This window comes from Acinonyx jubatus, chromosome B3 (genome assembly GCF_027475565.1).
Source record: "Acinonyx jubatus isolate Ajub_Pintada_27869175 chromosome B3, VMU_Ajub_asm_v1.0, whole genome shotgun sequence".
Lineage (NCBI taxonomy): Eukaryota > Metazoa > Chordata > Mammalia > Carnivora > Felidae > Acinonyx > Acinonyx jubatus.
Window position 1 is genome coordinate 115734452 of NC_069386.1, and position 26977 is coordinate 115761428.

The window sequence follows — 26977 nt, forward strand, 5'->3', positions numbered from 1 at the left end:
AGAGTAAATTAAATCCAAAGTAAGAAAAAGAAAGGAAAAATAAATATCAACACAGAAACCATAAAATAGGGAAAAAAAGGAAAAAATATTATATCACAAGCTATTTCTTTGATATCAATAAAATTCATAAGCCTCCAGGTAGACTGATCAGGTGAAAAAGAAAATTCAAATTGCCAATTAAAAAAATAGAAGAGAATATGTCACAAGCTTCTACAGATATTAAAAGGATAATGCACCAATGTTATAAACAACTTTGTGCAACCAATTTTGACCAACTTAGCTGAAATGAAAAAATTCCTTGAAGTTACAAACTACCAAGATTCACTCAATATGAAATGAATAACCTGAGTATCTATTAAAGAAATCAAATTTGTAGTTAAAAATGTTCCTACAAAGAAATTGCCAGGCCCAGAGAAATTCCCTGGTAAATGTTACAAAACATTTAAGGAAAAAATACCAATTCTGCATAAACTCTTCCAGAAAACTGAAAAGGAAGGAATACTTCCCAACTCATTATAAGAGGCCAACCTCACCCTGAGACCAAACCAGACACAAACACAAGGAAAGAAAACTATAGAAAAATATTGCTCATAAACATGGATGTAAAACCTCTAATAAAACTTTAGCAAAGTGAATCTGATGATATATAAAAAGGAAAATATATCATGACAAAGTGGGATTTATCCTCAGAATGCAATGTTAGCTTAACATTCAAATATCAATCAATGTAACTCCTCATGTTAACAAACCACAAAGAAAAATCACATGATCATCTCAATAGACTCAGAAAAATCAGCTAATAAAATCCAACATCAGTTCCTGATTTAAAATTCTCAAACTAGAAGGAAGTTGCTAATAAAAAGCAACTACAAAATGCCCACAGCTAACATCATATTTAAAAATGAAAAAAATGAATGTTTTTTCCTTAAGATCAGGAATATCATAAGGATGTCCACTCTAACCACTTTTTCTTAATATTTCAGTGGCCATTCTACTCAGTGCAACAGATGAGTAAAATAAATAAAAGTCATCCATACTGACAAGAAAGGTTGGGACACCTGGGTGGCTTAGTCAGTTAAGCACCCAACTCTTGACTGTGGCCCAGGTCATTATCTCACTGTTTGTGAGGTTGAGCCCTGTATCGGGCTCTGCACTAACAGCGTAAAGCCTGCTTGGGAGTCTCTCTCCCTCTCTCTCTGACCCTCTCCCGCTCTCTCTCTCTCTCCCCTTCTCTCTCAAAATAAATAAATAAACTTAAAAAAAAAAAAGGAAAGAAAAGTTTTCTTTTTCACTAACAACAATCAACTGTAGAAAACGCTGAAATGCTGTAGCATCTACAGAAAGCTATTAGAATAAATGAGTAAAACAAAGTTTGAGGATACAGAATGAAGATACATATTTCTGTATTTCTGTAAACTAATGACGAATAATCAGAAACTAAATTTTTAAAAAATCCATTTACAATAGTATCAAAAATGTTAAGTACTTAGAGATAAATTTGAAAAAAGTATGAAATATCTGTACACAAAAAACTAAAAATCATCAATGGGAAAAATTAAAGATAACAAATGGAGAGATATTATATTCAGGGATTGGAAGACTCAGTATTGAGAGTTGTTAATTTTCCACAAAATTGATCCATAGATTCCACATAATCCCAATCAAAATCCCAGCAGAGTTTTTGTAAAACTGGACAGACTATAAAATTCATATGGAAATGCAAAGGACTAAAATAGCCAAAATAACTTAGAAAAAGAAAAACAGATTAGAGGACTAACACTACTTGATTTCAAAATGCACTGCAAAAATACAAGAATCAAGACAGTATGATATTAGTGTGAAAACAGATAAACCAATGAAACAAAATTGAACACCCAGAAATAGAACTACATACATGTGAACATTTAATTTTTGACAAAGGTACAAAAGCAATTCAGTTGAGAAAGGCTAATCTTTTCAACAAATTATGCTGGAACAATTGGATTTCTATCTGCAGAAATATAAACTTTAATCTGTACCTCAAACCATATTTTAAAATTAATTCAAAATGGATCATAGACCTAAGTATAAAACCTATAATTATTAAACTTCTAGGAAAAAAAAAATACATTACTTGACATTGGATTAAGCAACAATTTCTTACAAACAACAACAAAATCTCAATTCATTAAATAACAAATTGATAAATTGGACTTAATCAAAATATAACATGTCTGCTCTTTGAAAGACACTATTAAGATAATGAAATAGGGGCACCAGGGTGGCTCAGTCAGTTAAGTGTCAGACTCTCGATTTCAGCTCAGGTCATGATCTCATGGTTTGTGAGTTCAAGCCCCTCATTGGGCTCTGCACTGACAGCATGGAGCCTGCTTTGTATTGTCTCTCCCTCTCTATCCCTCCCCAACTCTTGCTCTCTCTCACTCTCTCTCAAAATAAATAAACTTAAAAAAAAAAAGATAATGAAAATATAAGACAAAAACTGGGAGAAAATATTTGCAAAGTATATATCAAATAAACATCTTGAATCTAGAATATATAAAGGACTATCAAAGTTTAACAATACAAAAACAATTCTCCTAGAGATCTAATACATATGATGGTGAACATAGACAACAATACTGTATTATAATCACCAAACTTTCTAAGAGACTAGAACTCAATTATTCCAACCACTAAAAAAAGGATTATTATAAATATGATAGAGCCAGTAATTATCACTACAATGGCAATCATATTACGATATATAAATGTATAAATTTAACATGTTGTACACCTTAAATTTCCACAATGACGTATGTCAAATAAATTTCAATTTTTTTAAAAAACCCAATTTTTAAATGGATAAAAGATTTGAGCATTTTACCAAATAACACATAGAGTCTCATAACATCATGGCCAAAATGTCTAGCAGTCAATCAAAATCATTCATATGAAGAACCAGGAAAATCTCAATTTGAATGAGAAAAAAAAGACAATAGATATCTATGCAAATATTAGAATTATCTGACAAGGATTTTGAAGGAGGCATCATAAACATGTTTCAACAAATAATCACAAATACTTGAAAAAATGAAAAAATACAAAGTCTCAGCAAGGAAATGGAAGATATAAAGAAGAACCAAACAGAAATTGTAAAAGTTAAAAACACAATAAAACAACACAACAAATGCAGAGAATAGAAGAAAGAAGTAGTGAACTGGAAGAGAGAAAAATAAAAATAACCCAATCTGAGCAACAGAGAGAAAAAACAAAAACAAAAACAAAACAAAAACAAACAGAAAGACCCAGAGCCTGAGGGACTTATGGGCTATAGCAAAAAATCTAAAATTTGTGTTAGTAGAGTCCCAGAAGGATAAGGGAAAGAGAGTGGGGCTGAACATGTATTCAAAAAAATAATAGCTGAAATTTTCCTAAATTTGGCAAAAGATATAAACCTACAGATTCCAGAAGCTGAGTGAATTCCAAAACAGGTAAACCCAAACAAATCCACACCAAAACATATCAAAATCAGATTTTTGAAAACTAAAGACAAAAAAATGTCTTGAAAGTAGTGAGAGAGAAATGACACCTCACTTACGAGTGTTTATTTTTGAGAGAGAGACAGCAAGCAAGGAAGGGGCAGAGAGACAGTAGAACAGAGGACCTGAAGCAGGCTCTGTGCTGACAGCAGTAAGGCTGATGTGGGACTCAAACTCATGAACCACAAGATCATGACCTGAACCAAAGTCAGATGCTCAACCAACTGAACCACTCAGGTTCCCCAACACCTCACTTACAAAGGAAAAGAATGACAGCAAATGTCTCATCACAAACCTCATCACACACCAAAAAGAGATGCAAAACAGTTTTCAATTGCTAAATAAAAGGATTTATCAACCCAGAACTTTATATCCAGCAAAAATATCCTTTAGGAATGAAGGAAAAAATCTAGGCATTCCCAGAAGAAAGAAAACTTATGAGAAGTTATTACCAGTAGACCTACTTTAAAAGAATGGCTAAAGAAATACTTAATCAGAAAGAAATTATAAAAGAAGGCATCTTGGAACATCAAGAAGGAAAAAGGAACAATTAAAGAGTAAAAATATGAGTAAATATAATAGACACTTAAGTTTTCTAAGTTAATAGTTTGATAGTTGAAGCAAAAAAATTTTTTTTATTTCAGGTTTTTTTTTTTTTTAATTCTAGTTAGTTAACCTGTAGTATAATATTCATTTCAGGAGTGAAGCAAAAATTATAATACTGTCTGAGATGGTTTTTCAATGTGTGCAGAGGAAATGTTTAAGACATTGTGTTTTACATGGGGGAGGGTAAAGGTATTGAAATAATGAGAGGGGCTGGTGAGTATGATTATAAGGGGGTAGTATGAGGGAGATCTTTGTGGTGATAGAATAGTTTTATATCTTGATTATAGTGGTGGTTCCACAAATCTATATGTGATAAAATGGCATAGAACTACACACACACATTTTACCAATGTCAACTTTCTGGTTTCCAGATTGTGCTCTGATTACATAAGATGTATCCACTGGGAGAAATTGGGTGGAGGATTTGGGGGATTCCTCTGTACTATGTGTGCAACTTCCTGTGGATCTGTAATTATTTCAAAATAAAAACTAATTTTAAAAATACAAACAAATTATATGAAATTTGAAAAAAATAATACCTAATAAGTGAAAGCAAAATGAAACAAATCCAACTGTGTATTCAGTTAGTGGCACAACCACTCAGAGGAAGTATTTCAAGTGACCTTAAAACACAGTAATTTCACTCTACATCCTTAATAGGCAATGCCCTAAGGACAAAAAGAATTGCAAAAAAATTAAAGAAGAAGAAGAAGAAGAAAAACCTTAAATATGTTCAGTAATTGTATCATTGGAAGTCTAATTTTATTTGATACTCATATGTATGTGGGGGGCAGGGGGAAGCAAATAAATAATTATGTCAGCATCATTAAGAGCCAGGATTTTTTTAGAGTTGGAGAAAGGAGAGACAATTAAGACGGTTCAGAAAAACTGTGTAAAATTGAATTGAATGGGAAATAGAAGTTCATAATGTATTTTCTCTTAAAAAAAAAAAAAGAAATCATATTTCTTAGATCCACTCACTGAAAAGTCCTAGAAACAACAACCAACCCAGGAACAATAAGTACCATCAGATAATGGTCTTCAAATAACATTTCCTACAAAAAGGCAACAGAATTTCTTATAGAAATAGCTAATTCCAGGTCTGGGAAGGAAATGTACAAAATAAGCCTAAAACATTTGTCTTAATATTAGGATACCAAGGAAGCCATCAGAAACTACTGGGGTTCTTTCAGAACACCAGCACTGGCCCAAACCCCTATGGGCCAAAGATGGGACAATTTAAGCATCAATAAGAATGATAGCTCCAATGGGTTAAAATGTATCCATGGTGTTTAAATCTGTGAAATCATGACGGCACTCAACAAAATAGTAACTTTATTAATCACTTTTGGTAAATATTAGGGAACCAACTCTTTATTTTGAAAACTGGTGAATACATTATTTACAATAGTCAAATTACGGAAGCAGCCGAAGGGTCCATCGGTAGGTGAATGAGTACAGATGTTGTGGTATATATACACAATGGAATATTATTCAGCCATAAAAAAGAATGAAATCTTCCCATTTGCAACAACATGGATAGAGCTGGAGAGTATAACGCCAAGCAAAATAAGTTAGTCAGAGAAAGACAAATATCATATGATCTCACTCATGTGAAATTTAAGAAATAAAGCAAACAAACAAAGAAAAAGAGAGAGAGAGAGAAACCAAAAAACAGAGTCTCAACTATAGAGAACAAACTGATGGTTAGCAAAGGGGAGGTTGGGTGGAAGGGAGAGGGGTGAAACAAGGGATGGAGATTAGAGTATACTTATACTGATGAAAAATAAAATAAAATAAACTGATAAATAAAGGGGCAAAATTATTTATCCTGCCTGTCATATGTGAACTATACTTCACAATAACCAAAATTTTAATGAGGAGATATTTCACTTTATAGAGGTTACAGAGCTAATAAATGAAAAATTAGTGACAGCCTTGAATTAAATGTCACGTTTTTTGCAGCCCTTAACAGAATAAAGGATCTAGGCAACTACCATCAAGGGCTGCTAACATCAATAAAAGAGAGGTAACTTGGGACGCCTGGGTGACTCAGTCGCTTAGGCATCGGACTTCAGCTCAGGTCATGATCTCACGGTTCGTGAGTTTGAACCCCGCATCGGGCTCTGTGCTGACAGCTCAGAGCCTAGAGCCTGCTTCGGATTCTGTATCTCCCTTTCTCTCTGCCCCTCCCCTGCTCGCTCCCTCTCTCTCTCTCTCTCTCAAAAAGAAATAAACATTTTTTAAAAAAATTTTTAATAGAAGAGAGATAACCAGATACCATGAGCCTCCTGATGGAAATAACACACCACCACTTAGGAGTTGTTCTTGCCCCAAAAAGCTGAACCTGAATCTGCTCAGGTCTCTAGTCTTAACAACCAATTCCCAAGAATAACACCATGGGATGCAATCAGAAAATCTGGACTCTGGAAACCCTACAGCGCAAACAACTCAGTTTCTTCCATAAACAACATGCAAGGGGGAGAGAAAGAGAGACAGACAGACAAACACACGCCAAGACCTACAGATTTAAAGAGACTTAAGAAATACCTCAGACAATTGCAACATAGGATTCCTCTTTGGATTCTGATTTCAACTACCAGGGAGAAATAAATGTTGAACCAATATGTGATTCTGTTAAGGTCTAATTGCTACCTTGGAGCTTTGATAGCCATCGTGGGCATGTCTGCTTATGTCCTTACCATTTAGAGATACATACTGAAAAATTTACAGATGAAATAACATGTTGCCTTGGATTTGCTTCCAAATAACCTAGGGTCAAGGAGGAAAGTGGGAGGTGAGTATAAATGAAACAAGACTGGCCATGAGTTGATCATTGTTGACACTGGGTGATAAATACATGGACATTCGTTTTACTATTCTCTCCACTTTTGTATGGGTTTGAAATTTTTCATCATAAAAACTTTCTAAAATAGACCCATCGAAAGCCAGAAAACTGCATTCCTTTGGTTGCCTCCCTAATCTCCACCTGTTGGTCTTTATGGTGTTCTCTGGAGCCTAGAAGACTAGTGTCATGATAATAATAGTAGGAATAGCAACAATAATAGCCAGCATTTTGGGAGCACATAGTTACTAGGTGCTGACTCACACATTTTTTCTGAATATTTCCATGCAATCCTGACAAAATTCTAAAGTGAAAACTATTATTGTTCCCATTTCGCAGGTGAGGAACCTGAGGGAGAGATCTTGGTTTGATGATAAAGCCAAGCCTCCAACCCAGATCTGACTACAGATTTCCAGCTAATAACCACTGAACTACAGAAAGGGCAAAGGATGAGGTGGATGCCATGCCCTCAACCTTCCCTTTTGGGGGCTAAATCCTGAGTTCTTTCACTCTGTCCCCCTCCCCCCCCCCACCCCTGCCAACAAGGCTCCATTGCCCGTCCCCTCCATCATCCTTGGGACATGTGTCTAGAGCTATAAATCAGTGGAGTTTCATGAGAGTATCCCAGCCTGCTGTACAGCTTGCCTTTCCCCAGCATCACTGCGGAGATTCCCAATGGTTGGTCCTCCCTCCCTCCAGACTGGAAGCCAGAACATGTCCAGGGTGGCGTGGCTTACCTGGGCCACGGTGCCTCTTCTCCATCCAGATGTAGCAGTTGTTCTGGGCCACACCGGTCTGCGAGTCCAGGAAAGGGAGACGCACGCTGCGCTCTGCACACAGCCTCGAGTTATAGCTTCGGCAGTGCTCGATGGCCTCCTTGTAGAACTGGTCCCCGAGTCTATCAGCAGGGGAGAGAGACGGAGGAGGAATGAGGCCAGGGAAAACAGAAACACACCCAGAGGATAAGTGATGGTACCCACCAACCTCCCTGGGAAGATTTTGCGTATCTGGAGACCAAGGCAATGAGTACCAAGGGAGGGGAGGAATCCAACTTGGTGTCAGGTCTCAACCAGGTTTTTTTTCCCATGCCAAAATCACCAGGGAATTTAGAATCCCCTGTAACCAAGAGCCTAGGGCCCCTAGATAAACCACTAGTAAAAGTAACAAGTTCCCACTCCAGGAAGCATGAGGTCTAGAGGTGGTTCTAGAACAATCTTCTACATGAGATCTACCAGGACCTCAGGCTTCTAGAGCCCCCTTATTAAGATCCTACATTAACCACACTTTGTTCTCAGTAATTGCCAGCAAAGGCACTCTAGAGTGAACCCAAACCCCAAAGCATGGATGCACAGATTTCCATTGCAATCAGAGAGAAACACCCCACATAAACACAGACCAGCAGGACAGAGGAAATATCCCATAAAAGTAAAGCTATCATGGGGAAAGGAGGTGAAAAGGGGCACGAACCAGTCTTTTAAAACCACACACTTAAAAAATAACTTCTGGGGCGCCTGGGTGGTTCAGTCGGATAGACGTCCGACTTCAGCTCAGGTCATGATCTCATGTTCCGTAAGTTCGAGCCCCGCAACAGGCTCTGTGCTGACAGCTTGGAGCCTGAAGCCTCCTTCAGATTCTGTGTCTCCCTCTCTCTCTTCCCCTCCCATGCTCACTCTCTGTCTCTCTCATTCTTAAAAATAAATAAACATAAAAATTTTTTTAAAAATAAATAATAAAGAAAATAAAAAATAAAGAAAATAAAAATAGAAAAATAAAGAAAAAATAACTTCCTAACTGAAAGTAAAGGAAGGATGTATAACAGTTGCATTTTGAAGTCAAGATAACTCAATCCCTGAAATCTAAAACACAAAGAGAAAGACCTTTCTGGTTTGTTGGAGTGGTGATCTAAGCCCAGCAAATTTTATGTTACTGAATCTTTAGTATCCTTGGACATGTGGTGATGCTGCTAATTTTAAGATAATACCCTTTTCAAAGACAAAAAATATAACATTGGTAAAACTGATCAAATATTAAAAAAAAATCAGTGAGATCAAATACCTACCAAATCAAAGACAGGCACATGTGGGAGGTTAATAAATGGCTCAAGGAAATACAAATGTAATAACATAACCTTGCCAGGTAGACTTGTACTTCTTTGTGGGGAGGGGAGAGAAAGGCAGGAAGGGGGGAGCCAGAGGGATTACAGGGCCAGAAGGGAGAACCAGGTAGCTCATTTTGAAGAAACATTATGAATGTCCCTTTGTTTTGGTTCTACATAGATTTGAAGAGGCCAAAATCGGGGTGAGAAAGTCTCTAAGTTGAGAATAGTATATTTCTTAACAAAAATATTTAGAGGACTAAAGAAAGCAAAATTTTAGAGGGATTTTTCTATAGTGTTTTTTAAAAAAGTCAGTGGGTCAGGGTCCACCAAGAGTTTAAAGCAAATTTCTTATTCTGGGAAGATACAACCATTGAAGCTTCTGAGGCATCTCTTGGAAATTACTTATTTGACATAACTCCTAAAAAAAAAAAAGTCCCCTTGCTCCTTTTCCCCCTCTGAACATCTTCAGTTTCACAAGGAAGGCATAATGTGCTCAGAAAGTATCCTAGCAGTTGCAAAACCAAACTGTAATCAAATTATAATAGCCACACAGCTGGAAATGAATTGGGGGGGGGGGGTGGAAGCCCATTAAAATGCTATAAAACAGAACATGAGCTGATGTAATCAAAGATGGTAACAAGGATCATGAGATTGATCAAAAATAACCATTTCCTACAAAGCGTTCACATCTGTGTCCCACCAGCTTAAATGCCTCCACTGCTAAGGCGACATAGTCCAGTGTGCCAGAACTTTCACAGGCAGCTCAGCCCAGGTAAGATGACACACAGCCTGTCCAGAGTGTCCTAGATGCTCCAGCTTCTTCATGAAACAGCAACCAACCAACCAGTTGATGAGCAACAGCAATCAGTTGATGAGAACTGACAAGAACACATAACAGAGAGGTGTCCGATGTGAGAAACAGTAATCTGGTTTCCCACGATCTTTTGACAGATGGCCAAAATAGATGTTAACTATTCCAACTCCAAAAATTCTGCTGTAGGAGAAGCCATAAGAAAAAAGAAGATGGCACACTACAACTCATCAGCTGGCGACAGGAAGGTTTCCGTTTTCAAAACAAACTCTGGAAGCCAATAGAAAAGGAAACTACAGAGGGATCTCAAATTAGACTTTTCCCGATACGCTCATTACTGGCTTCCAGCAACTCCAATCCCAAAGAGAGGAACAAGAAAATGAAGTTGCTGGAAGGGAAAGTGAGTTTGGCCAAGTCCGTGCCCCACACCAAATGGAACGAGAAAGTCAAACAAAGTGGTGTGCTGGGTGAAAATTAATTTCATCTTAAATATTTTCCACTTTCCGTAACATGCAATGCTATTAGTAACAGGCATGCTGGGGGAGAATGTGTATTTTTAAATGTAATCTTGGTGTGAACGATACCTCTCTTATGTAAACAGAAAAAAAACCTTCTTCGGACTGGAACAACTGTATTACAGGCTGGACCTGCAAAAATGTGACATCTAACACCCTCTCTGCCACTGTCTCCAGGGAACTCACTTTTAAACAGTCCAGGCATTGGCAGAGATTTGGAAACAAAAGTTTAAAGCCTTTTTCAAGATGTGGGAGGAGAAGAGAGACTTCAACCTTTTTGATAAATTCAAGCAGTGCCTCTCCAAAAGTTAATTAGCCAAAATCTTCACAGGGCTCGTTCTGCTCTCTAGAAGAAAATCGATGGCCAGGTCTCCCTAACCCGTGGAAAGCAATTTAAACAGGAGAGAGGACAAATGTCCTTTTCAATATGGGATTTCTTTAAAAAAAAAAATCCCTCGATGATAGGATCCCAGGGGTGACATTTGCATTCAAGTTGTGAGGGGCAGAGGGAGCAGGGAAAGGCTGGCAGGGAATGACTCATTTTGTGGAGCGTGCCCCAGGCTGGGTCAGGCACAGCCTAGCCTCAGCCATCACCTGTCTGCATCAAACCAAGGGGGCCGGATTGCCACGGGATGATAGATGTCTTGGGCTGGAAGAAGCTGGCACAAGGCAGAATAGAATGATGTTCTCATCAACAGCCTACTTCGGGCTACCCAAGGCTGCAATCAGAAGCAGGAAAGGCAAGAGGAACAAATTGCTAGGCTCTCCACCAGAGCAGGAGCCCCCCATGGCCTATGGCTTGAAGGAGTGCTGACTGCCCAGTTCCGGGGGCCGCTGGGAGGGGGGAGATCCCTTAGCGATCACATCTGGAGTGAGGGAGCTTCAGCCCTCAGAGCTTTCCAGTGACCCTCCTTGAGCATACCTGTGGAAAACTGGATTCCAGGGAACCAATCAGGATTCAGAGGGGTCAAAATAAGACTTCTCCAAAATAACTGTCAACCAGGCTCCAAATGTGATTTTCAGAGCCCATCACAGACCCTCTGCTCCTTTTCTTCCTCATGCCTCCACCTTTGTCTCTCTCTCTCAAGACCGTGCCCGTTCTCTTAGATTCCGTGTCCACTGTCCTGAGCTGACTCCTAAGTCCAACCGTCCAACACAGATACCTGGGGCCCCTCCCTCTTCACTGTCCCTCTGCTCCTGTGTTCTGACCCAAGAACAGGTGTCCTGTCATACCCCAAACACGTGTCCAAAAGCACATTCCTCATCTCCTGCCAGAAACCTGCTCCCTCCCCAGAGTCGCCATTCTTCTGGGTTGGGAGGGTGTGTGGGGAGACGGCAGTGAGAGAACACTGCTCTTCTCTCCCTAGCAAGGTGTCCTTGGCCTTCCCCTTTCCTTCATCCCATCTGGCACTGGGTTCTTGCATTTCTCAGGGTGTCACCCTCTTTCCATCCCTGATGCCGTCCACCAGTCCCCTTTGACAGTAAAAACAGGACCTTGGCCCATCATTGCTATTTGTGCACATAAACAGAGATAAGCAGAGATAACAAGAAGCCCTAGCCTGTGGCAGGATTTCTGGCCCCTCCTTCCCCCCATCGGCCCCTCCTGTTCTCTGTGGGCACCTGGATTTCCTGCTGTCTCACCCAGCTGCCCACACTGCCACCACCACCCACAAATACACATTAAGACGCATCTACGCCGATATGCTAACTTCCTCCTGTTTGCACTTAAATATATTTAACTCTAACTGCACCGCAGAAAGCCGGTTCCCATTTACATAGCATTTTATAACTAGCAAGCAGGGGGCAATATTTGGCAAGGTGGAGGAACCTTTTCATTTTCCTCAGAGTTACACTCTTCCTAAAGCTGCCCTTCAAAGAAAGCCAGGGTTAGGGTTTACTGCGGACTGAACTGTTTCCCCTGAAATCCATGTGTTGAAGCCCTAACACCCACCCCCCCTCCACACACATACACACACACACACACACACACACACACACACACACACAATGTTCTAGTATCTGGATACAGGGCCTTGGGGAGGTAATTAGGTCGTGAGGACAGCGTCCTCGTGATAGGATTAGTGCCCCTATAGAAGAAGGGACAGGAGAAAGACCTCTCTCTTCCTCTTTCTCTCTCTGCCATGTGAGCACACAGAAAGAATACACCCTTATCGGGGCGCCTGGGTGGCGCAGTCGGTTAAGCGTCCGACTTCAGCCAGGTCACGATCTCGCGGTCCGGGAGTTCGAGCCCCGCGTCGGGCTCTGGGCTGATGGCTCAGAGCCTGGAGCCTGTTTCCGATTCTGTGTCTCCCTCTCTCTCTGCCCCTCCCCCGTTCATGCTCTGTCTCTCTCTGTCCCAAAAAATAAATAAACGTTGAAAAAAAAAATTAAAAAAAAAAAAAAAGAATACACCCTTATCTCAGACTTCCCGGCCTCCAGAACTGTGGAAAATAAGTATCTGTTGTTTAAGCCATTCAGTCTATGGCATCCTGCTCTAGCAGTCCAAGCTAAGGCAGTGTTTCTGATATTTAAAAGAGGAAAGGCCTGGGACCCCTGGGGCGCTCAGTCAGTTAAGCGTCCGACTTCGGCTCAGGTCATTGATCCCGCAGTTCATGAGTTTGAGCCCCAGGTCAGGTTCTGTGCAGACAGCTCAGTACCTGGAGTTTGCTTCAGATTCTGTGTCTCCCTCTCTCTCTGCCCCTCTCCCACTTGCGCTCTGTCTCTGTCTCTCAAAAATGAATAAACGTTAAAAAAAAAAAAACAACTAATAAAATAAAATAGGAAAGGCCTGCAGAAAATGGTGAGAGCAAGATTCCAGTCCCCTTCTTCCCTCATTCTGCCCTCTCCCAACAAAGATGGCAATAATAACACTATTCATAGCGTTAGTTTCAATTCCATTCAATGTTTAATATTTGTCTTCTTTACAAGACTGTAAAGTCTCTGAGGGCAGAGACCATCTGCGGGGCCACTGCACGTAGCCACCTGCCCAGGGGCACCATTCCTGTGAACTTCAATGTGAACGGCACCCCCTGGGGCAGTGTAACCCGGTAACCCTGCAAGCCCGCTGTTTTCCTGACGTGTCCCCAGTGTCCAGCACAGAGCCCAGCACACAGATGAATTGCTTTCAACAACAACTCATATACCTATGGTAGATGTTTATATTAGGACAGTCTTCAGAGTTTGTTGCACGTATACGTTGGTGATTTCGATTGCATGGCTGTCTACTCACAACTTCCAAAACATGTTGAGACAATGTCTGCAACCACCCCCATTGAGTCATTGTCCCTGGGCTCCTGGGTCACTGCAGCTCTTCTCCCACCCCTCCTGACAAAAAGGAATATCCCTGGAGCTCAGTTTTTTGTCTTTCATTCCTCAGGATGGAAGCCAAGATGGCTCCCACTGGTGCCCAAACTCCTCTGGAGGACGACAGGGCCCTTGGAGAGCCGAGGGATTGGGGTGGAACAGAAAGAACAGAGACTTGGAATCAGGCAGATCTGAATCCAGCTCCATGGCTCACTGGCTACAACCTCAGGCCAAGTCAGTTACCCTCCCCAAGCCTCAGCTCTACTTAACCACAACGCCTACTTCAGGTCTGTGAGAGAACTAAATGACAGAAAACGTCTGACGCACAGAGGGAGATGCCTTTCGTCAATGGTGGCTCCCTTCTCCTTCCCCCAAAGAGCAGCATCTTCTGCCCCTGTGTGACACACCATCTTCTTCAGCTGGCTGATGCCCTCCACACGACATACACACGCCACACTCACTGCTGCAGTGTCTTTGAGGCTGGCCAGTGCCAACCCAAGCCTCTGTCCCAAAACCTCAGGCAACCAGGAGAGCTGAGTAGCCATTGCATGATGACCCCAGCCGTCCAAAGCCTACCCCAAGAACAGAAACAGCACCTGGCTCATTTGCTGCTCTATCCCCAAGCCCAACACAGAGCTTGCCATGTTGGGTTGAATGATGAATGAATGAATGAATGAATGAATGAATCCTCATCTGACCTTCCTGTATATATGAATCAGACAGCCCTACCCCTGGACCCCAACAAAATACTTTACTCAGGTCTTTCCTCCCACCTATAATTCTTGTCTCTTGTCCCTAGCCTGGCTAATCTTAATCTGTTCAAGGGCTGGCTGAAGGCCTGCCTCTTCCAGGAAGCCTCCCCAGTGACCCCTGCCAACAGTGTTTGCTCTCTGCCTTCTCAGGGCTCCCTGAGTCTCAGCCATGTTTGGCCAGTCCGTACCATTCCCCTTATGTCTCTCCACCCAACTAGATCATAAGACTCTTGAAGACAGGAACTAAGAGTTATAGATTTCCATGCTACCCAACCAAGCACAGTGCTGGGACTGCAGAAGCGTGTGATAAGCCTTGACTGAAATGTCAGGCCATCCTTGGGAATGCAAGCTGGTGCAGCCTCCCTACGACCCAGCAATTGCACTACTAGGCATTTATCCAAGGGATACAGGTGTGCTGTTTTGAAGGGACACATGCACCCCCATGTTTATAGCAGCACTATCAACAATAGCCAAAGTATGGAAAGTACGCAAAGTATGCAAAGTATGGAAAAATATATATATTCCACACACACAATGGAATATTACTTGGCAATCAAAAAGAATGAAATCTTGCCATTTGCAACTATGTGGATGGAACTGGAGGGTATTATGCTAAGTGAAATTAGTCAGACAAAGAGAAAAATCATATGACTTCACTCATATGAGGACTTTAAGTGCCAAAACAGATGAACATAAGGGAAGGGAAACAAAAATAATATAAAAACAGGGAGGGGGACAAAACAGAGGAGACTCATAAATATGGAGAACAAACTGAGGGTTACTAGAGGGGTTGTGGGAGGGAGGATGGGCTAAATGGGTCAGGAGCACTAAGGAATCTACTCCTGAAATCATTGTTGCACTATATGCTAACTAATTTGGATGTACATTTTAAAAAAATAAAAAATAAGATAAAAAAAAAAAAAAAAAGAAATGTTAGGCCATCCTAATGGAAGCTTCACAGCTGAGAGATACTTGGGACATTCTTTCTCCATATGCAGATGAGGTGAGCCTGAAGTTATCTGGCTTCTCCAGAGCCCAGGCTTAGGCAACTGAAAACAGATATCCTACAGGTTCAAATCTTACTGAATTTTCCCAGTCATCCCATAAAAAGAAAAAATCACCTCAGCTCTCAAGATTTTCATTTCTCCATCTATGATGTTCACGCCTCTCTGCAAGACAAAGAACTCATCTCCCCCTTCTCTGAACTTCACAAGCTCCCTGAACACTGGGCTGTCAACAGACCACCCCAAGAGGATGAACTCTTCCTCGACTGGTGCAGGAAATGAGCCTCTGGTGCTTATCAAGAATGCCATCACCTCACTCTCCAGAAGAATCTTCTAGGGAGTGGCTTTCAAACTTTGGTTTGTGTCAGAACTAGTGGGGGTGGGGGAGGCTGTGAAATCCTGATTCTGGAGGTCTGGCATGTGATCCAGACATCCGTATTTTTGACAGACACCCCCCCACCTTTCCGGTGATTCTGAGAAATATGAAACTCACTGGCCTAATGATGGCTCACCAACCTCCAAAGCAAGGGAGCCTTGCTTTGGACAAGAGAGCCTTGTGATGTTCTTTGGCCATGTTCTAATGGCAGAGCAGGAGAGCCCAGTTAACTGACTTTAACTCAGCTGGGTTTGCCCCTGAAATTTTTTCTCTGGCAGCTGGCGTGGATCAACCTAGCAGCACTGCCCTGTTGCACGCTAGTCCCACAGAAGCCCTCATCGCTAACAAAACAACCGCGAGGCCTGCTTTAAGGCAAATGTATGGAGAAGATCCTGACGTTCTCTGAGTGGTCACTCTAGCAATAACTCTGACCTTCAACACATCGCCGGAAAGGCACCTTGGGGGCCAGGGTATTGCTTCACGAAAGCCAAGTCAGATGAAGAATTTGAACCCTGAAACTCCTCTCATGACTTAAATGCCATGCAGTCTGATGTTCAGGCCTGCTAGACCCAATAAATCCCTTTTCCGGCATCTACTCCGGTGAAGACTTTTCAGGGACTTATTATGCAAAGCTGCCTAAGCAAGACGGAATTTATATTGAACCTGGCCATGATTTCCGAGCTGCCACTGGGTGTTCTGATGACATACACAACTCAGGGTCGAAGTCAAGGGGCCGCCAAGGACAAGAGACTGGAGACAGGAGGGAAAAAGGATGATTCCTTCCAGTAAATAATGGGGGTGTGGGGGGCGGGGGGGGGGGTGGTCAGGAAAGGGGGATGCTCCGGGGAGGAAGAAGACTGTAGCTTTTCTTGTATCCAAGGTTTGCCTTTCAAATGGCAGCCAGACATGACAAAATAAATCTCTCCTCTGGAGGCTAAAGTATGTGTAGAATGCAACCAACTTTCAAAAGTGGGGGAAAAAAAAAAGAGAGAGAGACTGCTTTATCTTAGGGTGAAGCACACCTAGAAAGAAAACACACACACATCACAGAAACTTCATTGATTGAGAACGGATTTTTAGTTTCCCTGGTTCATAGACTGAGTCCTCTCTGAAACCCCAGCTATGAGCTGGGCACCAATATGTTGTCCCCTGGGTGTGCCTGCCGGTAGAAGCAGACCATTGATTAGAGACGATTCTTGGACAAACACATCCTCAACCCCATCTTCGCTGCTGGAATACAAGGGCCTCAAGATTGCCCTCCCTGATAAAAAGAATATTGGCCTGGCATTTAAAACACAGCCACAAAGAACACATCCTCTGTAGTCAATTCTCAACGCAGCAGTCCAAGTGATCTTTTTAAAATGGAAATCAGATCCTGACATTCTCCTCCTTAAATCCCCCCAATGGCTTTCACCGCACTCGAAATAAAATCCAAACTCCTTCCCGTAGCTATAGGCCCCCAGACTGTCTGGCTATGCCCACCTTTCCTACTTCCCCTGTCTCCTGCCCCCCTTACCTACTCAACTTCATCCTCACTACACTTCTCTATGTCCCTCTAATATGCCAGAATCATCTCACCTCAGGACCTTTGCATATGCTATTCCCTCTTTCTGGTATACAGTTCCCCCAGGTCTTCTCACGGCTGGCTTCTCCTCAGAAGAGTCTTCTTTGACCCACCCTAAGGCAGCCCACCTTACTCCACTCCTGCCCCAGTCCTCGCTATGTCTCATTCTATTTTGGTTTATTTTTGGTTTTTTTTTTTTTTCCATCATACCACTATCAAACTTTTTCTGTTTTTTCTTTGCCTGCTGATTGTCTCTACATTATGAATTCCATGAGAGCAGGGTTGTTATTTCTCTTGTCTACCACTCTCTGAACCTAACACAGGATCTGGCACATAGGGAATCGCTCGACATATAACACCAAACAAAGTAAGTGAAAGATCCAGGCTACCTGCAACAGACAACTTGAATGGTATGGAAGACAGGCCTTCCAGAGGACAAGAAGGTCAGTCCTAGGGGGAGGCCCCCAGCACAGGGAATGAGAGTGACACCACCCACGACCTTCTCACTTCTGATCCTCCTTGCCCAACACAGTCATCAGTGGCTTAGGGGCCCATTCTGCTGTCCGTGCTTGAATCCTGCTCATGACCCAACAATGCCACCTGCACACTATCAAACCTGGAGAGAAGTGTGGCCAAGAGGCTAAATGATGCCCTTCATGACATCAGTCCTTCTTTTCCATGCCCAAAAAGAACATTCCAGGCCAGCACTGTAAACTAGCAGTGCCAGAAGATGGTCCCCAAAGTACCTACTCCAGTTTCCTGAAAGGACGTGTCTCTAAATTAACCTCCTCTGCATGTTCTTTCCCAGAGAACTGATCCATGTCTCTTTCCAGAGCCCCGAGCCTATGGGTAGTGGCAGGGACAGGAGCAGGATGGGGGGTGGGGAAGCATTGCTTGACGGGAAATCAATGGGAACTTGAAGGTCATCCGGAGGGCGCTGTCTCCCCATCATGCACCTGCTGGGATGGGATTTGTGGTCCTGACCTCGCTTGGGGGCCTCTGCCCTCCTGTCAGAGTTGGTTAAAATCAGCCAGCAGAAGCAAACGCCCTGCAGACCAAATGATCTCCAGGCTGCCCTTCTAAGGGACATCAAGCCAAACAAAGAAGCACTGAGTCTCATTTAACCTGCCACAAGGTTGAGAGTCTCCCCAATTTCTCCTGGTGGCCCTCTGAGAAAACTGCCTCAGGCCTGCTGGTTTTTGAGCCACACGCTTGTAAACCTTTTAACAAGGACAGAACAAAGCCAGGTTGACCAAGAGGCTGGTCATGTTGCCAAATTTAAGTCCTCTGGTAGGGAAGACTGAAATATTCTGGGAAACTAACAAAGCCAAAACCAAAAGGTAAGTCACCCTAGAAATACCTAAAGCTGCCCTCATAACCTCCACATCCTGGGATAAGAACAAAAGATACCAGAACCTCCGTGCTGCTGAAGGGAAGTCTATTTTTCTTCCCAGCCCAACAATATAAGGGGATGTGACTGTATTTAAAATCTGACCCTCCTTTCCCTGTGGAGCTATTTCCAAGTTCCCTCCCTCCCTCCCCGCACCTTCCCCCCTTCCCTGTCTTCTTCCCCCAATCCTTCCACCTCACCGAGAGTCACTTGACATACAGATCAGCCCACATCTCCAATCCAAAAGTTGAAGAAGAGTCGAATATCAAAATGAGGAAGAAACATCCTCGACATATTTATAGAAGGGTGACAAGATGGTGATAACAAAAATAACAGTGGCCTGGCGGCCATTTATTGAGCATTTACTATGTGTGCCAGGTACTGTTCTAAGCACCTGACAGATGATCTCGTTTCGTCCCCACACAACCCCCTCTGATTATTCCCCCTGATTTCACAGATTAGGAAACTGAGGCACAGAGAGTTTTCAGTGATTTGCCTAGGGTGTTCGGGGCTGCTGTGAAGACATACGCCCAGGCAATTTCAGTCCAGAACCCTGTTCTTGGCCACGACCCCAGCAGCCTCTCATGGCAACTGCTGCCCCTTCACCAAGATTGAGCCTCCAGAACTGGAATAGCCTAAACAACACTTACTTTTTTGGAGGCACCAGGTTCCTCTAAGAGCATCACCAAATTTGCTAGGCAGCCTTAGCCATTTTTCTTTTTTTGTGCCTCGGTTTCCCAAACTGCCAAACAGTTCCAGAAGCACTGTTAGGCACAGAGCCTGTCACAGAGCCACCTCTTGGTAACTCAAGAAGTAGGTTGGTTATGGAGCTGCCTGAAAAGATACCATCAGAGAAATACAAAACGTTATTTTGTGGCTTAGAAACCAAATCCATCCCGAAGGTGAACAAGGGGTAATGGGCTTTGAGAGGCCCTGTGGCTCCCTGAACATTGACTGAAGGGACAAAAAGGAAAATGCCAGATTACCATAAGAATCCCAGAGTGCTCAAGATTGTCTAATGTGATGCGTTTGTTGTACTGCAAGGAAAACCAATAACCAGAGAGGTGAAGTAATTTCCTCCAGTCACACCGGGGCAGGGCTGAGATTAGATCCTCACTGTCCAGGCTCCGAGTTCCAGGAATTCTCCACTGTTTACAGCAGGGGCTTGCAAATGACAGCCCCTGGGCCAAATGTAGCCCCCACAAATTCCCATAAATAAAGTTTCATTGGAAGACAGCCATGCGCATTCATTCACATGTGGTCTGGGCTGCTTTCGCACCGCAGTGGTAGCACTGAGGAGTTCCAACAGTGACTGCGTGGCCTGCAAAGCCTTCTGGACCTTTACAGAAAAAAAAGTTTGCCAACTCCTGGTTTACAACCTAAGTCTCAAATGATGAAAAGACTCCGCCCTTGGAAGGAAAGAAAATAGAACGGGAGGCCGAGAGTCCCACAGCTCAAGTGGAGCATTTCCCAATTATCCCAGCTTGGTACAACTTAATAAAAACCCATAAATACAGTTAACAATAAGGAAAACAAGCACTAGCTCACCCTACCTATTTAATAATTATTGTTAACTACAGCATGCAAAACTCATCACTGGAAATTACTTCTTTTTCTAGCCTCTCTCAAAAGCCCTTTTTTATTAGAAAACGCTGTTGGCCAATGGGCAAAACGTGCTTCCTACAGTTGCAGAGGCCTCATTGCCTCCTGTTGAGTGAAAATGGGGACATTGAGAGCACTGTCCCCTCCCTGGGGCGCTCCCTGTCAAACAGGATGGTGCCTAAACCCTCCTTGGCCTCTCATTCCAAGTAACATTATCAGGAACCACGAGGCACAGGAGAGGGTCTTGTTCAGACTTTTGCCCCTGGTGCCCCCCTGCCTCCCTCATCCTCTCTCTCCTCTCCAGAATGTACCCAGAGGCAGCATAAGGCCCACAGATGCATCCCAGCCCTTGCTGTTTGGGTAAGGACATGCTACCGTGTCCTGGAGTGGAGAGATGGGGCTTGGCCCCTGAGAGACCCATGTGGGAATCAAGAATAGACCTCAGTGCCAGGTCGAAGTCGGAACTTGGTCACTGTGGATCTTCAGCAAGTCTCTCCACCCCTCTGGGCCCCAGGCTCCACCTGTCAAATGTCTCTAGAGAATTATCTTCACATGTTCCAAATGATGGAAATATGCACAGAGTCATATTAACGGGTGAGGCAAGGCAGCCACACGGCACCCAAGGATCCAATATCACTAGGATTAAACCATCATCAGAATTATGGAAGTTAGAGAAGCTTATATTTATCAGCATTATCTCAGGCAGAGAACTTTGATAAATAGCACCCGTTTTGCATGGAACAGTCCCAGTTCACATCAAGGTGCAGGCATCATTATTAATAACTCCTGCTTTGCCTCTCAAAAATGCCCTTGCTTGGCTGATAAATGATAAGGTCACTCTACTGATAAGCTGTTGGGGGTCAGAGAGAGGTAAGAGTCCCGCCACCCCAAACATGGTCAGCAAAAGCAGTAAATGGGCTTCTAAGAAGCCACATCCAGTTGGGTCAAGAGTTAGGGCACAGGTCTGGGGCCAGAACTGAGTAACTCAGGTCAACACAGGAGAGACCTGCCCTCCTTCTCTAGTTGCGCCCCATCAGGCCTTCTGCCTCTTTTTATTGTTGTTAAACAAATACTTAGAGAATGTCAGCCAAAGTGCGAGCTCCCTGGGAGGCCCACAGGCTTGGGGCAAAGAGGGGGCTTTGGAAAGGGCGATGAGCGGGAGAGGTGCCAACAGGTGCCTACCACCTGCCTGCTGTGCTGAGCACTTGACCTTCCTCCTCTTCATCTCTGGGACCAGGTACGGGCCTGGCCCTTCACCGAGCCTGACGCTGACCCAACAGCACTCAGTAAGCGCTCATTGTGAGGACCTGGACCCAGGAGAAGCTGGGGGCTTCCTTCCATTCTTTGAAACTCTTCCCTACAGGGGCTGCACCTCTGTGCCTCTCCCACCAATCCTGCTGAACTGTAAGGGTGCAGGGAGGCGTGCTATGCTCTGGGACCTCCATCATTTAGAGAGCCAAGAAGTGAGTGAAAAGAAGGGTCCAGAAGAGCCAACTTGAGCTGTAGGCCAAGGCCTGCAGGGGAGGAAGGCCGGACGGGCAGCTGATCAGAGGAAAGGCAACAAAGAAGGAAAAGGAGGGGGAAGGAAGAGGTGGGGGACAGGAGTCAATATCAGTGGAGGGAGGGCAGCCTCCAGCACATGCCCCACAGCCATCAATATCTCTTCTGAGGACAGGTTATCTGGGGAATTTATGCTCTCTAATAATTACCTTGCAGAGGGTTCCACTTATCTTACCACAAGAATCTGCCAGTTGCCAGACACACAGGGTTCTGGTTAATTCCATCCACCCTGCCATCCACCTCGTCCTCCCAGCTCCCCAGCTCCTGTGCTCTGACCTCTAACCTCTCCTTTTCTCTCTGGCCTAGAGGAAGCCGAGGGTAGAAGAGTGCCAACCACTTGCAGCAGATTTAAGGGCCCCTAGGAGCTGACAGAGGGACTTGGGGGGCTCTCCCTAACTGACAGATATGAGAGGTAAGGGGGCCCGGCCTGGGGATGTGCACATGGCTATAAAAGGCTACGTGGGAAGGGCAGAAGCACCGATATGATCACTTTCGTCTTCACCTGATGCTATCAGATCTAGTTAGCATTAATTTCATTTTCTTGTCTCCACAGCCCTCCTCAGAGCCTTCCCTTCCCTTCTCCAGCCCTTGAGGAAGGCCAATAACGGTCGGGCTGCTTACTCAATAACCATCATATGCCGCCCTCGGTGGTCGGGATCTCTTTGAACACATGTCTCCGACCCAACCGTGAGCTCCTTGCAGACAGAGCCCTTGGCTCCCGGTTCTGGCACCGGGGCTACCCCTGAGCCTCAGCAATGACAGTACGACCAGCTAGCCTCTGCTGTGGGCCAGGCTCCCTTTTAAGTGCCTTAGAAAGAATAATGCACTTCATCTTTGCAGCAACCCCATGAGGGAGACGCTGTTACTGTTCCCCCCTGACAGAGAGGAGGACACTCAGCTCCAGTCGGAGGCCCAGGGCCACGTGGGGAGCAGTCAAGTCAGGAGTTGAACCAGGCGTTCTCATCTCAGAGCCTGGACTCTTCAACACCACATTCGGCACCACCTTGGCAGTAAATGTCTGCTGATCCACTGGAACATCTTATACCACACCTACCCACTTATTTATGCCACGCTGTTCTAAAAGAAGAATTTTTTTTAATGTCTATTTACTTTTGAGAGGGAGGGAAAGAGACAGAGCATGAGCAGGGGAGGGGCAGAGAGAGGGAGACACAGAATCCGAAGTAGGTTCCAGGCTGTGAGGTAACAGCACAGAGCCCGTCGCGGGGCTCGAACCCACGAACCGCAAGATCGTGACCTGAGCCGAAGTCAGACGCTTAACCGACTGAGCCACCCAGCTGCCCCTAAAAGAATAATTTTTGTTAAAGTAATAATAATACCAGCCAACAACTCGGGGTGGGGTCCCTGAGCATGCATAGCTAGGTGCCAGTCACAGGCTAAGAACTTTCCGCTTAGTCCTCATGTCCACGTAGGGGCAGCTGCTATTACCCCAAGCCACCTCTCTGCCCCAGAAACACCAGCCTCAGGGCCTTGGCACCTGCAGGGCCCTGTCCAGGAACATTCCCCTCATCTCTACAGAGCACTGCTTCTTTTCTGTGAGCTCTGCACTCCCCTGCCTCCTTGAGGTCTTCCCCAAACTCCTTCTGTACAGTATTTGCTCTTTCTTTACCTACCCCCCCAACCCCTGGTTTCTGGTCTTTTTAGCACTTTGCCAACCCCAAAACTCATTTTATTAATCTTTACTTACTACCTGTCTCTCCACACTAGATACAGAAGCTCCCTGGGAGACAGACTGGTCTAGTTTGTTCACCTCTGCATTCCCAGTGACTAGGGGTACCTGACATACAGTCGTCAGATACATAATATCCCCACTGGGCCTTACACAATACTCGTGGCCTGCTCAGCTGGACCTCTGTCAAAGCCCTCTATCTGCCCTATCTCCACTTACCCAGTTCCAGTGTCCCAGGCATCCTGCAGCGCATTTTAGTATTTCGTGGCACCCCACTACAAGGTAGAAAATAGTATCTTTATCATTCCCACGTCACAGATGAGGAAACAGGCCTAGAGAGGTGAAACAGCCGGCCCAAGACCACACAGAAGTGGGGTAAAATCAGTCCCCATTCTGTCTGCCTTCTCAAGGCCGTGATATTAATCATTCTGCCACAGAGCCTCTGGCTGGGTCCCCTGGGTAACTCAACTCTCTTCACCCATGTACCCCTAAATATCCCCCGCCTTCCTTCTCCCCTAGCCCTTGCGTCTCTGTGCCAATTCTCTTTCCGCTGGCCCTTCCAGGCTCTCTCTCTGCACCACTCTTCTCCCAGCTCTGTGCCCCCAGGAGCATGTCCCACAGGGTCAGCCGCTTGCCATCTTCCCTCTGCTTCTGCAGCCTGGGCCAACGGTGAATGCCAGCAGCAGGTCAGAGGGAGGGAAGAGAACAAGATGGGGCATTTACTCCCCCAGCCGCTTCCCTCGCCGGGTCTACTGAAGGTCACAGCTCCCGTCAGGAAGCCCTCTCCATACGGCTCCCCTCTCCCCTTGACCTAGCCCCCAGGGTACTGCGCTATCTTACCTCGTACATTCCCCTGCCCACACTTTTATAAATAGCCACCTTATTACACACACCTCAGTTTACTCTGTTGGAATCTTCTACTTTCTGCCGGAACTCTGGCTCTCCACCACACAAATGCCACCTGGCCTCTCTGCCCCCTCCGGCCCCCCACCACTTGGCCCCCTGCCCCCTGCCCCCTGCAGCTGCCTCGGTCAGGCCCTTCTCCACTGCCTGCACTGTTGTCTCCCTCCAAGACCTATAAATAAATGTTGATTTGCTGGCTTGAAGGTCTGCCCTGGCAGCCTGCACTCTTTCCCTGGGCTCCACTAGCCCCTTTGCTAACCGGGGAAAGAGGGGAGCACCAGGGAAGCCCTACAAGTACACAAGAAGCTGTCCACCAGTGACTAGAATGACAGCAGAGGTCATCAGGTCCAAGGCGGGGGCCCCCTTTGCTAGGATCAGGCTTGTCCTGTGCTGGGTGTTGGGAGGACTTCACAGGCTGTGTGCTGTAAGCGCAAACAAAGCTGACCTCACGGCTTCGATAATCGTCGTACAATTTGTCAAGCAACTGCCCTGTGGCGGGTACCGTACTCGCGGTTTACATTAACAGATGAGGAAACTAAGGCTCAGAGAGGACAGGGAGTTTAACCAACGCCACAGAGCTGCTTGGCGGCAAAGCTGGGATTAGAGCACAGCTCGGCCCAAATCCACAGACTTCTCCCACCGGTCCACACTGCCCGACGGCCAATCCCTTCCTTCTGTAGGAGGGCCACGTGCTCAAACCTAGGCAGGCAGCTCAGAGACACGGGCCAGCCGTGACCGGAAGAGGGTCATGCGGATGGGGTGTGGGGTAGGAAAAAGAGTGTGGAGGGCCCCGTGCCGCCTACAGTCACTCCGTCCCAGGGGCACACAGCGTCACTTGGCCACAGCAGTCACCGCCAGGCCCAGGGGCCTGGAACATGCCCCCACTGCTCCTTCCTGCACAGCCAGCAGGGAGCCATGCGCTTGTCCTTGGGCGCACACCAGCGTGTCAACAAAACACGCCCGCAGGCCCTAGCCCGGGACAGTCACAAGGAAACTCTGAAGGGCAGGGCAGAGGGACCAGGCAGTGACAAAAAGGGAGGAAGGCTTCCTGCTTCAGGACCTGAAGCTGAGCTGCGCTTCCTCGAGTGCTCCCTACAGCCAAAATTTATGCTCCCCTCAACACAATTCAAGGACTAAGGGGTTTTGTTTTGTCTTTTTTTGGAAGGCGATAGAAAAAGAAAGAAAAAAAAACAAATTTCTCGTGGTAGGAGTATTTTTTTTTTTTTTTTTTTTTTAGTGTTAGGAGTATTCTTGAAGGCAAACATCGTCACTCATGAGGACACACACACACACACACACACACACACACACACACACCAGCTCTGGCACCACCCAGCCCCAAACAGCCTTCACTTCAGTACTGGCCCTCCTGGGCTCCTGGAGAACCCGGCTCTGCACAGCCCCCTGACCTCGGCCCACATGACTGCTGGCCGGCTCGCGCTCCCCAGAGTAACAAAGCACTCCCAGGACCCGGCAGCAGTGACACCTGCTACTGCAGACCATCCCACCCCCACCAAGCTCGGGTGTCGCCATGGCCCTGTCTGATGTGTCCTGACAGGACAAGGTCCAATTAGCAGAGGCCGCTTCCAGTGCCCCAGCATGAGATGGGGCCCAAATCTCCAGAGCTGTCCTGAACCTCCTCTCCCCCCAGCCCCTCCAAATCTTAAATCACTGATGTGACACCTCTAGGTGAATGGCTTCTTACGGCGTTGCATGGACCGGGAAACACCCAGAACAGACAGTGACCTTTAAAATAAAACAAAGACGAAAACAAAATACTGCTGAAATACAAAACTGAGTTCCGTCCTAAAATCTGTGCAGTCCTGGAATCTGAGTACTCTCGCTCCAGGCAAAAACACTGTCTATCCCTCCCCTTAAACACCAAAAACTGAATCTCCCCTAAAGATAGGAGGTTGGCGAACATGATTAGACCCAATTAATATATGGAGAAACTGAGAACAAAAGAAGGAAAATCAATAGAATTTCCTTGCTCTGACCACCGCTACAAATGAAGTAATAACTTGAGAGGGATCTGAAGAAGAAGGAAACCAAAAGTGTCAGACAAGAGCCGTGGGGCAATTTAACAAAGCTGCAGCAGCCCGTAGGAACCGGCCAGGCAAAGACCGCCAAGGCTGACAAGACGTTCCTGGGGATGGTGGGAGGGGGAGACAGCTGGGGTCACTAGCCTTCTATTCATTACATAGCATGAGGCTCATCAGTGGTAAATTCTCGTCTCTCTCACAAAAGCAAGACACAAAAGAAAGCAAAAGGGAAGAAGCATCTGCACAAGCTGCCATATATTAGGGACACTGGTAATTTCTCGACAGGCAAAGGCCATAGGGGACCCCTGCCGCTTCACACTAAGTGTATGTCTATCACCACGCCCCTCCTCCCCTTCTCTCTCATCCGTGTTCAGGGAGGGAAGAAAGGAAATTATCAAGCC

The 26977-nt window shown here is 44.9% G+C and overlaps 1 protein-coding gene across 8 annotated transcripts in view; it reads right to left on the reverse strand.

Moving 5' to 3' along the window:
• The window catches only part of DPF3 (double PHD fingers 3), a 303086-nt gene that overhangs the window by 147853 nt on the left and 128256 nt on the right, over positions 1 to 26977 (reverse strand). For all 8 annotated transcript variants that reach the window (XM_053224665.1, XM_015071691.3, XM_053224668.1 and 5 more), the window contains exon 2: positions 7707 to 7867. In XM_053224665.1, coding sequence (XP_053080640.1) covers positions 7707 to 7731 — 25 coding nt within the window. In that variant the 5' untranslated portion in view covers positions 7732 to 7867. The remainder of the gene's footprint in view (positions 1 to 7706; positions 7868 to 26977) is intronic.